The 15988-nt window shown below is 40.3% G+C and overlaps 1 protein-coding gene across 4 annotated transcripts; it reads right to left on the bottom strand.

Annotated features, from left to right (window-relative positions):
- Positions 1–1369: 1369 nt before the first annotated feature.
- itgb6 (integrin, beta 6) lies at positions 1370–15988 on the bottom strand. Of its 4 annotated transcripts, XM_047363820.1 has the most exons (16): positions 15867–15988; positions 13726–13795; positions 13349–13428; positions 13039–13237; positions 12700–12946; positions 12426–12591; positions 12171–12332; positions 9709–9804; positions 9361–9450; positions 8170–8304; positions 7391–7808; positions 7084–7306; positions 6492–6586; positions 4233–4349; positions 3142–3308; positions 1370–2365 (listed from the first exon to the last, which is right to left on the bottom strand). In XM_047363820.1, exons 2-16 carry the CDS (start codon positions 13778–13780, stop codon positions 2270–2272), a joined length of 2346 nt encoding a protein of 781 aa, XP_047219776.1. In that variant the 5' UTR covers positions 13781–13795; positions 15867–15988; the 3' UTR covers positions 1370–2269. The 4 variants fall into 4 exon arrangements, 3 of the variants coding, with proteins under 3 accessions (XP_047219776.1, XP_047219775.1, XP_047219777.1); XM_047363819.1 differs by lacking the exon at positions 15867–15988 and having other exon boundaries at positions 13726–13960; XR_007038038.1 differs by lacking the exons at positions 1370–2365; positions 15867–15988 and adding an exon at positions 4711–4833 and having other exon boundaries at positions 3286–3308; positions 13726–13960.

Below are 15988 nucleotides of genomic sequence, written 5' to 3'. Positions count from 1 at the left end.
ATTAAGCAATATATGATTGTTTATCAAATGCATATTCCAAAGGAAAGGTGCTTTACTGTCAAATAATGTATTGCTTTATACGTGATACAGGATTCTTCAGATTTTTGAAGTGTAGTTCCGTGATTTTATCGTCGATAGTCAGTATCTTACCTGTCGTTCAAAACTTTCTTAACCTGAGTTTGGAAAAACAGAGGATTGTCACCAGGGAGACGATCTATGGGCTCACCAGAGTTGCATCAGTTTCAAAGAGGAATTAATCCTTCAACACTTCAAAACAGACTGCATTTGGGCCCTTGCACATTTGGTAGTGGAGTTTGCGCATTCCTTTTTAAACCCATGCATGTGTATGTGCAGCTTCAAACTGAGGGGTCTGTAAAACGCAGTCACTAACAGCTATAGTGCATGGAGCAAAAGAGAAGGGAAAACACCTCCAAATTGCACCCTTGCTGGGTATTGCTGGGATTCAATTCAATTTAATTCAATTCAGTTTTATTTATATAGCGCCAATTCACAACACATGTTGTGAATTGGCGCTATATAGACAAAAAGACAAAAGAAGTAGCACGTTTTTTCAGGCTTTGCTTTAATGCAACCAGTTCAAATGATTTTAATTAGCAAGACAGCATTCTTGGCAGAGCACAGCCCTTCTTTGCATTTGTGGAACACATACATATTTTGAATTTGAATCTTCAAAATTCAATGATCTTTATTTGTCAAGCTGTTGCCCTATTGATCACAAAAAAGCAGCCCAACATTTCCCTGTGCTTTCCTGTGCTGTGTAGCAATAAACAGGCCAGTCCAATCAGAAAGAGCTGTATAAACCTCATACACAGACTGTTGTTCCTCCTTTTTTAGAAATAGAATACCAGGGCTTTGTTTTGACTGTCCCATATCTACATGATGCATTCAAACTGCAGCCCACGACACTCATTACTTCTGTCAGTCTCCCAGCAACCAGCACAGCCAAGCCTGAGCGCAATTTCCACATTTATGCCCTTCTATCTGGTTTAGAGCTCAACTTCGACACCCATTGCACTGCATACTGCATCCTATTTTCAAATGTCGTTCAGACAGTTTGTTACTGCAGGAAATATATTTACTGCTCATCACAACTCCACCAAACCCTAGTGTGATCATTTTAAAGGGTGAATACATGGCACTTTGTTTTTTAAATAAACCTAAAATGATCTTTCAGTGACTCCCATTCTCTCTAACAAACTGTAAAAATGTTGTCTAAGTTTTATGTAAAATTTTATTAAGAGCATATAGAAGTCTGCCAATCCAATAAGCTATTAGAATCAAATCAAACTTTGTCCAGAACAACCACAAGTGTGGATAATTCAAGATATGTAAAAATAGTACCATAAAATAATATTTTACTGCAAAAATGTGTTTTATTGTTATCCAAACGTGCTTAAAAGGAACAAACCATTGATGGGATGCTATGGATGGATCTAGTTCAATAAATGTAGCAATAAGAGTTCTGTCATATTTTGCACATTGAACCACTCGGCTGTCATGAGTTCTGTTCTTACCCAGCTTTTCTGTCTGAAATAATAGGAAGAAACCCAACTTTATTTAGGTAAACACAATGCTGAAAAATATGAACATGTTAAAACAAGATTTTACCAATAATCCCCTGAAAAACAAGTCCAGAAGCAGAGGAAGAAAAAAGTATTGCCAAGACGGTGAAATGCTAAAAAAAAAAGTTACCTTAAATATATCAATATTTCAGCAACAGTGTGACTAGAGAATACCACAATGCTGCTGATTTTACATGACCAAACTTTAACCTTTGTTGCAGTCAAGCACTATCAAGGACATACATTCATTAAAAACTGAATCAAATCAAATTCACAGTAAACTCTTTGATTTGTTTGCCATTTACAACAAAATAACCCAACTCAAAAGTTTCATTATTGAAGGCTCAGCCTTACTTTATAATAAAACAACAAACACAAAAAAACATAAAAACATCAACATATTTACATATATTTGAATTATTTTTCAGTAGTCAGCCACTTGTTGTATAGATCCCTCTTTACCCAGCTGCAAAACATTGACGTTCAGTGTCTTATAGTACGATACCAGCAGTGCACTTTTACAGCAGTTAATTTGTCATGTTTTTCCACTGTCTTACACTATATCTGAATTGACACAAAAATTATTTTCACATATATAACATTTCTTTCTCACACACACCCATTCACACAGACAGTTGCATGCAATCAAGTGCACTCAGGTGACTTTCTCTGCCTCCTGTTTATCATCAGTAGTGATTTATTGTACAGTCCTTTCTTTGTGTGTTCTTATAAGTTACATTTTTGAATGTAGATGTGGAGCTTTTGAAAAGAGGGTTGGTCCCCTGAAAAGACATAGAAAAGACACAACTGTAATGAGATGATTAAAATCCGAACACAGCATTTTCCACTTAAAATACATTGGATCACCCTGCTGTGTTCTGACCTAGACCGTCAACTTAGAAGAAAACAAAGTTTGGTTAGGATGCTCAGCAACAACCTAGAAGCCATTCAATGTTACTGCCTGCCATGAACTGTAAAAAGCAGTAGTGTCATTGTCTACGATGAAGAGCGTTTAACACTGACATGGGCTAAGGGTGTCGACCAAGAAGCCTATTCTCCAAATATTCACACCTTTAAGCTTGACTCAATTTTGCAGCGTTTTACACAGACAAATCAAAGGCTTTCTGGAGAAATGTTTTTATGGTCAGACAATACAAAGAGTGGGCTATCTGGCAACAGCGACAAGAAGTTCGCTTGGAGGAATCACGGGGAGACTTTTAAACATAAAAATATTGTACCAATTGCAAGCAGGTTGGTGGAGGCATCATGACATGGGGCTATTTTGTTGGGATAATAATAAAGAAAGACCATTTCCAGACTCTTTAATTCTAACAGCAGATAAACGTAATCGGGTGTCCAAACATAAAAGTGATCCTGAAATGAGGATATGTAAACTTCTTACAGGAATTGTCAGTCTTTGAATAAGATGGATCTAACATGACTTTGGAGAATGCAAGTCAAATGTAGGATTAATTTATATATAATCAAGTAACAACATGGGAGTTTTAAGAAACTAAGAAATGTCACCCGCTATAGTTGCAAACCATCAAGGTCTTACCGTCTGCCATTTTGCCTTTGCCCGCTCAGCTTCAAACCTTGCCACCTCTTTTCGGTCATGCACCGACACCAGTGCCTTCCACACAGCCAACAGGATCATGCCAATACACACAACAGAAAGGGAGACCCCTAGAATAATCATGGGGATGTTGGGGGGCTCCGGGCATCCTGAGATAAGAAAAAGGAGGATGGGGTTGAAGTGAAAGCATTAAAAAGGAACAGAAATGTTGCTTTTACAGCAGCCTCGACACTTATTTGGATGCCTTTTACAGATATGTAAAAAACATCAAAGTAAATTTATCTGTTATTTGAGTAGCACAGAATTCACATGAAAGTTTGAAAAAATATTATTTATTCTGAGCACATTTAACCGGTGGGAAGGAATAACTGTCTTTCCCACCAATTAGGTTTTTTTCAGAATCACTGGTGCGATACATACTGCCACAAATAAGAGTTCCAAAAATATATAAAGATATTTTTTTCCTAAATTCATACTGATAATTAGACATCCACAATTCATTTTCTCTGGAAAATAAATCCAACACAGAGGCCAATTTCTTTTAATACCTATTAAAATGAAAAAATGAGGATCCATGTTGATCTTGACTTTTCAACTAACCTTTTCCGCAAACAAATACCTCAACTAGATCTAGAATGAAGCAAAGGATGAATATTTGGAAAAGCACCTAATGCTCACTGTTAATTATGGTGGAGGACCTGTGATTGTGTAAACCTGTTTATTTTTTCTGAAACCCCTGGGAACCCTGTGAAAGCACATGACATTTTGCACTGTTTAAAATACTAGGGCAATTTAGAATTTAAATCTAAACGCCTCTTTCAGAAAACTGAAACATGTGTCTTTGGATATTTTATCAGGGTAATGAATTCAAATTCAAAACAGAAATGATGAACATACATAAAATAATGGCCATCAAATTCCTTGGATGCAAATCCATAGAAAACCTGTGGAGTGATCAAAAGACACGATGCATCATAAAAGACCCAGGTCTGTGGATGAGCTAGATTCTTCACCGGAGTTGCCCATTCATTTAAAAGGTTGCCAAATCTGTTTTGTTATGGTGAAAAACTTACTGTACATGTGGAGATTGTAGGCGATAGGTCCAGTCTCACTCTCTGCGACATGAAACGACACCTCGCACTCGTTCTTCATCATGAACGTACATTCCACGGAAGAGCTCTTGTCATAATCTAAAAAGCAATGTGAACATATACATTCATAAGGAGTGACTCTAGAACATACCTCTAGTACACACATTTCATCGGCCCTTTTGTACTTGAGCTGAGAACGTAAAAGGATAGTTCTTTCCTCTGTTGTGCTGTCACTAGGATTTCCATATCAAACGTTATAATCTGGTGTGTGTGAGTCACACAAAGACTGGAAAAAACCTCCAGTGATAATCAGATACACCTCTCAGTTTGCACAGGGACAGCGGTTTTAAAATCAGCTCTTCTATGAAGGACGGCCGGCTCCTTTGGCTATTCACCGGCACTATAATAGCTCTGCCTGTACAACAACGTAAATAATATGTTCCCCATTGTCCTATGGTACCTGAAAGGATGTGGTTGGTTTTGTGTTAGAGATGGGGTTGCAGGCTTCAGAGGGACACATGAGTCGATTGAGGTTGGCATTCCTCCAAATCACTGACCCAAGTTGAAACTTAGCATGTTGACCCTGATATAAAACAAAACCCGAGCTGTAACAACAAATTCTAATGGTATAAACCATTTACAGCAGGCAGGTAGTCTAATTCTAACAAATAATTTTACTAAAGCAAATAATGTCTGTTATCTACATCCCCAGGGCCTTCTTCATTAACTTTTTCAGTTTTCAATTGAACATGCAGTGAAAGTCAACGTGTCTGGACTCAAAACCTGTTTCTGAATTGTTTTGTTGTTGCCCGGAGGGAAAGTGAGCAGTTTGTTGCCGTTAACTGTTGCATAATCATGTCCTGTAAGTTGAGAGTAAACACTGTTTGAGAAATGGTTCCTTGTCAGTCTCATCTGAGACAAACATGAAATTCAAGTTTGGATGCAAAATCGTCTTGCTCCCTTCAACGTACTAGATGATGTGAAAAACAGTTGTTCTCCCCTGACAACTTCCCCTAACCTAGACCTCTTGAAATATGTTACAAGCCTAAGGGCTAAATTAGCTGAATTTTGATAGTTTGAGATTTCTTTTTAAAGTTTTACATCTCAAACCAATTGCTTGCTTTTTTATTGAGAGGGTGGAAAATTGTACGGTAGTTAAATAAAACCCCTAAAGGATTTCACATTGACAAGTCAACGATCAATCTCCCCAGTAATTTATATTCTCCTAAAAAACATTTTTGGTTAGTATCTTTCAGTTCATTCTATCCTGGGAGTTAGTTCCATAAACAAACTACTTTTTAAATTGCATGATTTCTTTTCATAAGAACTATTTATTTCTGATATATAAATAAATGGAATACCTCTTGTGATTAGGAAGAAACCCATAAAACAAGTGAGAAATATTAAAAATAAAGCTTAAAGATTTCAAATGGGTTAATGAATTTATCAGAAGTAAGCAGAAAACATGAAGTGGCTTGACTGCATTATATGACAAGATCCTACGGTGTAACTGAACAAGGTAAATTAACCTTTAATGTGACAGTATAGTATCAATACCCCAGCCAACTCTGGTGAAGATATATAAATAGTCTGAATCATTTTTTACTGCTGTAGTTTAATCAGTCCCAAAACTGACCAGCATTGTAATTTTGCTTTTCCTTTCTTGGTCAATCAGAGTTCCTGGGAACTTTTAGTCATCCATGACTTCCTAATTTCCTTTGTAAAATATATGATGATGCGACCCAGAGGCCCAATTTTCTTAGCAAGTGTCAGAAAATGGGAAAGATGAGACAACATGCCATTCCACAAATGAGGCAGATGTGTGTTGGCAAACTTGATTCAAACAATTGCTGCCAGAAAAGAAATAGCTACTCACATAAACAAATCATCTACAGTTAGAGCAAAAAGTAACATTTTTGAAAGACCTAAAATATGCTGTTAGAGAACTGCACAAAAGAGTTGCATCTAAGGTCATCACTTCTTCATAACAACCATTTATTTAAAGGATTTTATTCAGATCTTTGAAAGAGGTGCCATTAATTGTGGAAGGTGTTGAAAGTTAGGGGCAGGACCATGAAACAACAATAATGGCTTGCTGAAGCTCTGTTTTTATAATGTTTGTATTTAACTGGCTAATCAACAGTGTATGCATACTCCAACTAGCAATAGTGAAGGTCACAAGTTGCTGCCAATTTAAGTGAAAAGCCCACAGGTACAGGTAAAACAGGTGGAGTCCATTACCTGCGGTTGTGTTTATGGATATTTTAGCAGCATTGCAGTTTTGATCACACAACCCAAAGTCATCCTTCCCAAGCAGATGACACTCCACACAGGCCCTGATAATGAAAAATACGCAGAAAAGTTTTTTTAGCCCAGTAGAAAACCTTGAAAACTTAGATTTGATGAGGCTCCATCACTAATAGAGAATATACAAAGAAATCACAGCATTAGTCACTTATCAACATTTTCCCAAGAGTGCACTCCCTCTCCATCACCAGTATCCCCCATAACGGTGGTATCAAATGGCACCAACCCTGACAGCTGCTTTACAGTAGAGAAAGGAAATCTTTTAGTACTGTGTTGGCAACATTAGTGTCTTTTGATGTTACATGGAAGGTGTAGACACATGTGAACAAGAGGAGCAAAACGTGATATCCCTGAACTCAAAAGAACAGCCAGATCGTGTAGCACGAGGAGAAAACATAACACAAACAGATGTAACAATGCTTTATCTTTCTAGTAAGGAAATATTGATCTAAGCCGTGAACCTGACAAATTCTTCCAGGTTAAATTCCTATTCAGCTAGAAGAAGAAGAGATCAATTTGTACTTACTTTGCCGAGCTGCAGGAGTCTCCACATGTTGGGCACCTTTCACACTTTTCTCCAGACGCCCCAGGAACAGAGCAGATGCACTGGCCGCACATGCATTTCCCCCTGCCACTGCAGAGGCTGCCGTCCTCCAACATGCATGCCTTGGAGCTGGTGCTGCAGTTGCAGTATTCCCCCGTCCAGCCCCGTTCACAGTGACACTCCCCGCAGTCACACACTCCATGACCTACAAGTGTAAAGTCCTTCAGGAAACTGGCTCACCACAAAACCAAGAAGAGAGACGTAGCAGCATTCACATGAGAGACCTCACCTCCACAGAGTTCTCCTCGGAAGCGAACACAGGAGTAATTGTCACACTCGCAGTAAGGTCCGTAGATCCGGCCGAAGCTGGATGCATGACACACACACTGTCCGCAGTAACAGTCCCCTTGACTGTTGCATATCTCAGATTCATTGTTCGAGAAGCAGTTACTCAACAAAACAGCCTCCTCATTGCATTCACACTGGGCTCCTAGAAACCCTGGCTGACACATGCACACGCCACAGTGGTAAACCCCCTGGCCTTCTGTGCACTGGCTGTTGTTTGCTGTAGAAGGCTGCTGGCAGTCACAGGAACAAAGAGACTCAAGTTCCACCTCCAAGCTGTCCTGCAAGCCCACTGGTTTGAGGGAGAAGTGCCGAACTCCTGACAGACATCCTGAGAGCCCCACAGACACGTTAAACACAACCTGCAGAGGAAAGAAAAAGTTCCAAAAGATTTAATTCAAAATCTTCATCTCTGTGGAGATGTTCATTAGTCTCTGTGGACTAATTTGCATTAATGTTTTTCATGTGTGGCTACTTAGATAGTAACTGACACCTGGTGTGAATTTCATGTCAATAGAAATATTACAAACATATTACTGAGAAATCCATTCAGCTGTTCAATACTTATTTTATTGTCTGCAGCTGTTCCTCTCATTCTGCTATCTTATCTTTCTCATTAAATAATGAGTGGTGCAGCACTTAGAACTGCCATGCATGAATGACACACTACAGGTAAAAAAGCAACAGCAACAAGAAATGCCATAAAAAGCAGAAGTAACTAACCGTCTCGCCTGGTCTGATGTTGGAGCACAGTTTTAGATCAGGAAAGACCGTACCATTTGGACAAATAGTTGCAAAGGACATTTGAAGCTCCTCTGTGTCTCCGAGAACCTCAAGTTCAATCTCTGAACGCAGCTCCTGGAAAACAGTTCATGACCTTCATATTTCAGTAGAAGGTATGGAAAGGAAATAGATACTGAAGAGGGTGTCCCTTGTTTATCTTGAAAAGGGATCTCTAAGACCATAAATGGAATCACAGTTTCACCCTGCCGTGACCTATGATGTGCTAGCTGTTTGAACCTTCATTTGTGTCTTTCAGGTGAGTCATTGTGCCAGGTGTGTTTAACCAAACAAGATGGCTGAGACAAGAATGACAGTTGACCTTAGGTGGAGAGCAAGCTGCATGACGAATGGACTGACAAACCGTCTGGATGTGAACAGAGGGTTAATTTTAACTGTACTACATTGCGAGTGTTGCTATGTTGGAGAAAACTAGGACATTTATGGGATACACCCAACATAACACGGAATAAGTCCATAAAACAGATCTGAAGGTCTGTGCTGAGGTTCAGTAAATAACTGTCAACGTATTTAAAGTGAAGTGGCCTTAAATATGTAATCTCTGAGAAACCAAACCGTAATTCCAACATTCCCTTTATAAATACACATTATCCACACACTGTCATAGAATATTCCTCTTTGTATTGCATTCCTTTTAGGCCCTGCGCCTACAATCAGAGTGATAACAGGGACCTCAGTTAACGTTGCTGCAAACGGAGTAACTAGGCACAGTAATTAGAGGACTGGGCTCCACTCCTCCACCGGTCACTGCCGCCAGAGGGGATTTGCAAAAACGACACAGCCGAGAGCGGCAGAGGGAAGGAGCGGAGAAGAAAGAGCAAGTTAGAATCAGAGAAGATCAAACGAATGGGACAAGCAGAAACTCGCAGCAAAACATGTCGATGCAAAGTACAGGATGGCAGAGGTAATAAAAAAAAAAAAAAATTCAGCAGAAGAAAGAAGAATGAAAGAGGAAACAAGCGAATGGGGAGGAATCTTGGAAAGACCGACTCACGGCTGTCATAGAGGGTCAAGTCATGGTGAATGTTAAAATAGTTTAACCACAATATTATAGCTTCAAATTTTACAGCTTTCTCTGGGGTATGTCTCAGATCATCAGGACTGTTTATTTACCTTGTAAGCTGTTACAATCAGTTCCAGGATGTTTCCCGAATCTGTTGCCAGGACTCCAACTGTGGCGCCAGGTATGAGATTTGCATAGTTCTGAGAGAAAAACAAAGCAGATAAACGACCATGTTGTTGTCATAATGTGGGCAGCCCTGCTCAGATTTCCAAAATTAGAAGAATAAAAAGGGCAAAGAAAAAAACCCTGGGCTAGTTGTAACAACCTGAATACAGCTCAATAGATAAATATGTTAACCTCAGTAAGCATTACACTCCCTAAAGGCAAGTATTTTTCTAGCATGGATTTACACTATTGGGAAAAAAAAAAAAAAAAACGTAACAAAAAGGAACGGTTACCTTGTAATTATTTATTTGCTTCTCTGTCACAGCAAATATCAGGAGGATGTTGTTCTCGACCACTTTATCAATGAGCTGACCGAGAGTTGGATACTCCTGAAGACAGCGGCACAAGATTAATGCTGAATATTTCATTTGAAACAAACGATTCCTCAAAGCTGAGCTAATAATGGGCTAACTGAAGAAGAAAAAAAAAAAACATTACTTCTAATAGTGGCCCCCTCTAGCCAAGACCTACAGCATGCGCTGGGGCGGTTCGCAGCCGAGTGTGAAGCAGCTGGGATGAAGATCAGCTCCTCCAAGTCCAAGGCCACGGTTCTCGACCGGAAAAGGGTGGCTTTTCCTCTTCAGGTTGGAGGGGAGTTCCTGCCTCAAGTGGAGGAGTTTAAGTATCTCGGGGTCTTGTTCATGAGTGAGGGAAGAATGGAGCAGGAGATCGACAGACGGATCGGTGCGGCTGCTGCAGTAATGGGGGCACTGTGCCGGTCCGTTGTGATGAAGAGAAAGCTGAGCCGAAAAGCGAAGCTCTCAATTTACCGGTCTGTCTACGTTCCTACCCTCACCTATGGCCATGAACTTTGGGTCATGACCGAAAGAACGAGATCCCGGATACAAGCGGCTGAAATGAGCTTCCTCCGTAGGGTGGCCGGGCACTCCCTTAGAGATAGGGTGAGGAGCTCGGCCATCCGGGAGGAGCTCGGAGTAGAGCCGCTGCTCCTCCACATCGATAGGAGCCAGTTGAGGTGGCTCGGGCATCTATACCGGATGCCTCCTGGACGCCTTCCTCGGGAGGTGTTCCAGGTACGTCCCACCGGGAGGAGGCCCAGGGGACGGCCCAGGACACGCTGGAGGGACTATGTCTCTCGGCTGGCCTGGGAACGCCTTGGGCTCCCCCTGGAGGAACTGGAGGAGGTGTCTGGAGAGAGGGACGTCTGGGCGTCTCTGCTGAGTCTGCTGCCCCCGCGACCCGGTCCCGGATAAGCGGAAGACGACGAGTACGAGTACTTCTAAAACCTAACTGTCTACATATACTAAAAGTACATTCACTTGATATTATCAGAACATTCAACTGTGTCCTGAGACATACTCAGAAATGCCACATCTATGTAACAGTAGCAAGACTTGACAAAGGTGTGGGTGCGTAGGCGGGCAGGTTTGCCTAAGAACAGAGAAATGTAACTGAATTTATATCAGTTAAAAATATGAACTGATCTGGTATTGGTCAAGGCTTGGAAGAAATTTAGTGTTTTGAAAAAATATGTTTTCACATTTTGTTATGTTATAACTACAAACTGCAATGTACTTTAACTTTTATCTGATAGACCAGCACAAGATTGCACACAAAATGAAAAATTTTTGGTTTTTACAATTAAAATCTAAAAAGTGTGGTTTTTCTGTGTTTTCACCACCATATATGATTCCGCTAAATAAAATCCACTGCCTGCTAAATGGTAAATAGAGTCCAGCTGTAAGTAACTGTAAAAAATACAGCTGTTCTTTGAAGGACATAAAGTTAAACACCATTTGAAGTTTAAAGCAGGGTCAAGTTATAAAATAATATCCCAAGCTTTGAATAACTCATCCAAAACAGGACAGATTATGGTACGACTACAAACCTGCCAAGACATGGCCATCCACCTAAACTGACAGGCTAACATGCAGAGCATTAATCAGAGAAGCAGCCATGAGGCCCATGGTAACTTTAGAGGAGCTGCAGAGATCCATGGCTCAGGTGGGAGAATCTGTTGACAGGACAGCTATTAGTTGCGAACTCCACAAATCTGGCCTTTAAGAATTAGTGGCAAAAAGAAAGTCCTTGTTGAAAGAAAACCATAATAAGGACAATTTAAAGTTTGCAACGACTTATGTAGGAGACACAGCAAACACGTGGAAGAAGGTGCTCTTGTCCGGAAAATGGAAAACATAACACTACACACCAACATAAACACACCATCTCAATATTAAAACATGGTAGTGGCAGCATTTTGCTGTGGGGATGCTTTTATTTAGCAGGGGCAGGGAAGCAGGTCAGAGTTTATGGGAAAATGGAGGGAGATACATACCAGTGTTTAAAGTTCACCCTTCTGAACACAAACCCTAAACCCTGCAGCTACAGCAACAACTGAATAGGTTTCAAGGCATATTGGGGTGTTAGAATGGACAACCCAAAATTCAGACCTAGGCGGAATTGAAAATCTGCGGCAAGGTGGTTCTACGAAGTACTGACTCAGAAGGACTGAGTCTCACATTTTGGATATTTGTGTTGGTCTATCACATAAACTCCTAACAAAATACACATAGTTATGGTTGTAACGTGCCAAAATTTGAACAAGTTCAATTAATAATTTTGTATACTTTTTAAATTTAGGATTGCTGTTATTACAACTTCAAAGTGAAAGTGCTTGCTTTGACCTCGCATGCTTTCTCTGAGGAACCCTTTGGCTGGTTGTGTGAAGATTTACCTGCTTTGTGGACATGGAATATTCATTATTTGCATCCAAATGACATTGACCGTCATTAGGAATCACAATCCCGGCCAATTTGCTGTCCATCCCGAAGTGAGAGTCCCCATCACTGACAAACACCAACAGACGCATGGAATCATTCCTCCAACCGATCTTGTCCTACAAAAGCAGCAAAACCCCGTTAATTATGAAACATGAACAGAAACCTGAAATTGTAGAGAAAGTCTTACAAAATTCTTAAAAAAATCCTACCCCACAAACTGCTGCTTGCATGATAGCATCAAAACCACATTCCACATTATCTATATTAGCGGACACACGTTGCTTTGCGATTATGTCATTGAAACTGCTGGTTCTACTTGTCAAAGACAAGACGTGTTTGTAGCCAAATGTTGGGAGACAAGATTGTCCCACGTCACTGTAACAAACAGAAACAAACAGGTAAAATTACAATGTAACGATGTGATATTGTTGAAAGCTCCAGTTCATCAAGCCCTTTTCTTGCTTTCATATTTATTCAACACACCTGCAGGGATTGGCCAGACTTTCCTCAGTAATCTTGATGTAGGGAAGGACGGGCTTTTCCACAAAGGAGCCAAAGCCCATTCGAAATTTACTGGTGAGTTTGGACATCTCTCTGGACAGAGAGGAGCCCAAGTCTTTGATCATCTGAAGATCATCAATCATGGAGGCTGACAGGTCCATCAGGTAGTACATGTCTACTGGATAATCCTCTGTGTGTTGAACCCTAACCTGAAAAATCTCCTCACTGCCTGTGGATACAGACAAACAAGATCACCATTTAAAGTACCCTGATAATGAGAATCCACCTCCGGAATAATTTAACATAATCTGATTTGATTACCTGGTCGCAGCTTGAGGGACATTTTTTGTGGGGAGATCTGAGTGGTGTTTGCATCGTCTGTGTTCTTCCCGAGTGGTCGATCTTGGAGGATTTGGCTTTCGGAAACGGGGTAATGGAGATGGTCCCTTGAGCATCCTTTTTCTAGCAAGTTATCCGATGTGTCACATCTCCCTGAGACTGAAACCCAGTCTGTGAAATTCTGACAGATAAAGGAAAACATTGCAACATTTAGAAATATATCAAGGTTCCATCTAAATAACCTATGTTGCATTTTATTTTTTTTTTAATCTCTGAATACAATCCTGTTTACCTCCTGAGTACACCAGGCACAATGAGGACTAAGCTGCAGACACTCATCACAGGTCACAGCGCTCACAATTGAGCATGATCCTGCAACACACATGAACTTAACACTAAGAAGAATGTTCCCATTAGTAAAAATATTTTCAGGGAAGGTAACTCAAATTCTGAAAGTTGATCATTTCTGGACCTCATTCGTATAATAAAGTTTAAACAGACAACCACACTTTATAGGTCTGAGGAGATATGCTTTCATTATATTCTAATAATTATAATCCCAAATTTGTGATTATTTCTGTTTTAATAATAAAGTCAAAAGTCACCAAACACCATGGTCCTTTCTGTGCAGCCTTTAATGTTTAGTGATCGAGCGAGGCTCCCGCTTACCCTCCACGGTGTAGATCCAGTGCCGGAGAATCAGGCTCAGCAGTAGAAGCCACATTAGTCCGTGAGGTTACTGGGTGAGAAGAAACAGAAGAAGAATGATCCAGGTCTTCTCATGGGCTATCTCCAGGCGTGAAACATATCCAGCGCCATGCCTCCTCCAAATGAAATATGTTACAGACAAGCAGAGGGCTGCGAGACCGCAGCACCTGGAGAGGAGGAGGAGGCGAGCAGCAGCGATTACCTGCGCTGTTACTTCCGTCCAGGTGAGACTAGGAGTGAGACTAGGAGGGAGGCGGGGGCGAGAGCAAATCACAGGTTTTTATTCTGACCTCAGCGTTTCCCCTGTTGCTCTTTTTTGTTACGATTTTACTAAATGGCCTAAATTTAAAGGAATTGCACGTTGTTTTACTTAAAATACACAAACGGGAAAAAATGTGGCTTAAGAGTATTTTCATCTCACTATGTGGATCAATTTTGTAAACGAAATACAACGAATTACACGCCGAGTCACACACTTACATGGCACACTGTGCCTTTTACTGCCCTGTGGCTGTTTTAAAGATAAATGGTTCATTTAAATACAATATATTGTGATATACTAAAACTACATGGTACTATTGCTACTTTCTTTCGCACAACAATCTATCTATGCATCAAATATTCCATAAAATGTTCTAGTGCAGTGCATTTGCATCTAAGGCGCAAAATGAAAAAAAAAAAATAATAGCAAATTGGAAATATGCTAGGTCCACCTTGACCAGATGCATGCGGATTTTCTGCACAGTGGAAATAAAAACGTTACACGCCCTTGTTCAAATCCTGGGTTTTTGCTGACGCAGAAAAAAACGAGACGGCGGTAAATCATTTCAGAATGTGGTTTTTCTACATTTAGCTTGTACAATGTATTTGAATATAACATGAACTATTTGAGGCAAAAATAAATAATAATAATAATAAATAATACTAACAAAGTGGCTATATAAGTGTGTACACCCTTCAACTAGCACTCATCAGTAAAGTAGCTATTTTAAAAATTATTGACACTTTGACTCTAAAGTATGGATTGGAATTACAAGTGTAACTTTTCTTGCTATAATAAATCTTCCGATCTTCCCATTTTTTCTAAATTGTGTCAGTTTTGATTGTAGAACAAAAACTGAATAGCACTTATTTGGTCCCTGACATTACCTAAATATGCCTTTATTCCCTGACTACATGAAGGCATCGCAAAGGCCAGACCATGATTTAGCTGTTAATTCACTGCACCTGGCCTGAAAATTGCTTATAAAATAGAGATGAGCATGACTTCAAGCAAACACAGCCAGAACATAGAATAACCCAGAAACAGTAACGAATATGTTAATGTTTAACTCATGAATCATTGTTGTTGTCGCTCAAGAATTTTTTTCATTTTGACGAGTGACAGAAACTACCCCGGAGGCCTGTTGCAGGATATGAAATATGGCTGTGAATGCGTGTGTGTGTGTGTGTGTGTGTGCTATGTGTGTTGTTCACAGGGTCAGAGGGTGTGGTGCTGTAGGTGTTGAATCATTGACAGCTGCAGAGCAAATATCAATGCTAGTCCCAACTAAGAAGAATCTCACAATTTAACACCACTCTGACTGAGGGTGAGTCCCATCTGTCACCCCAAACCCCACCTCTGCCCCTGTTATAGCAGTCCCCTCCTTTAACTCCAATCCCCCTCGGCTCAGCTCCTTGTATTTTGATCTAGCCCGCCCTCCTAAAGTGTGCATCCATGAGGCTTCCCCTTCATTCATTTGGTTTACAACCCCTCATTTCCTGCCTCTCTGTCTACCTGGGAATTCACCTTCCCTCCCTCCGACCTCGTACCTCAACATGATGCAATCAAACCACATTTTGAAACTTTTCACTTGATCAAATATGATGGATGACTTAGACATTATAAGGTGTCACACTTGCTAAAGTTAAATGTTTTTTGCCCACTTAGCTGACTTCTTTGGGTCCATCAGTATTTAGTCATTATCATGACATGATCTTTAAAGAGATTCATACTGATGCACATTCAGAAATCCCTAAATCCCCTGTCAGGTTTCTCTCTACATATGTTTATTACTTGCGGAAATAAAGGCGTGCATTAACCCTCCAATGAACAGACTCACCTCCAGGGATGTCCTCTGATAACATGCTGTCCACTCTCAGTCTGTCTTCCTTCCAATCAAGTGAAAAGTGAAAAGAAATCTGGCCAACACCATTAGTCTTTTTGTGCCCCAGCTCTCGTCAG

This window comes from Girardinichthys multiradiatus, chromosome 4 (genome assembly GCF_021462225.1).
Source record: "Girardinichthys multiradiatus isolate DD_20200921_A chromosome 4, DD_fGirMul_XY1, whole genome shotgun sequence".
Taxonomy (NCBI): domain Eukaryota; kingdom Metazoa; phylum Chordata; class Actinopteri; order Cyprinodontiformes; family Goodeidae; genus Girardinichthys; species Girardinichthys multiradiatus.
The sequence above is the reverse complement of the archived record's forward strand: the minus strand, read 5'-3'. Positions and strand labels throughout refer to the sequence as shown.

Excerpts from the sequence above, each read along its gene's own strand:
- itgb6 (XM_047363820.1), bottom strand. The coding sequence starts at position 13,780 with ATGTGGCTTCTACTGCTGAGCCTGATTCTCCGGCACTGGATCTACACC. Across the intron at positions 7,809-8,169 it reads ACATCAGACCAGGCGAGACG|GTTGTGTTTAACGTGTCTGT; the intron begins GTTAGTTACTTC and ends TTTCCTCTGCAG. Across the intron at positions 7,307-7,390 it reads CCGAGGAGAACTCTGTGGAG|GTCATGGAGTGTGTGACTGC; the intron begins GTGAGGTCTCTC and ends TTACACTTGTAG.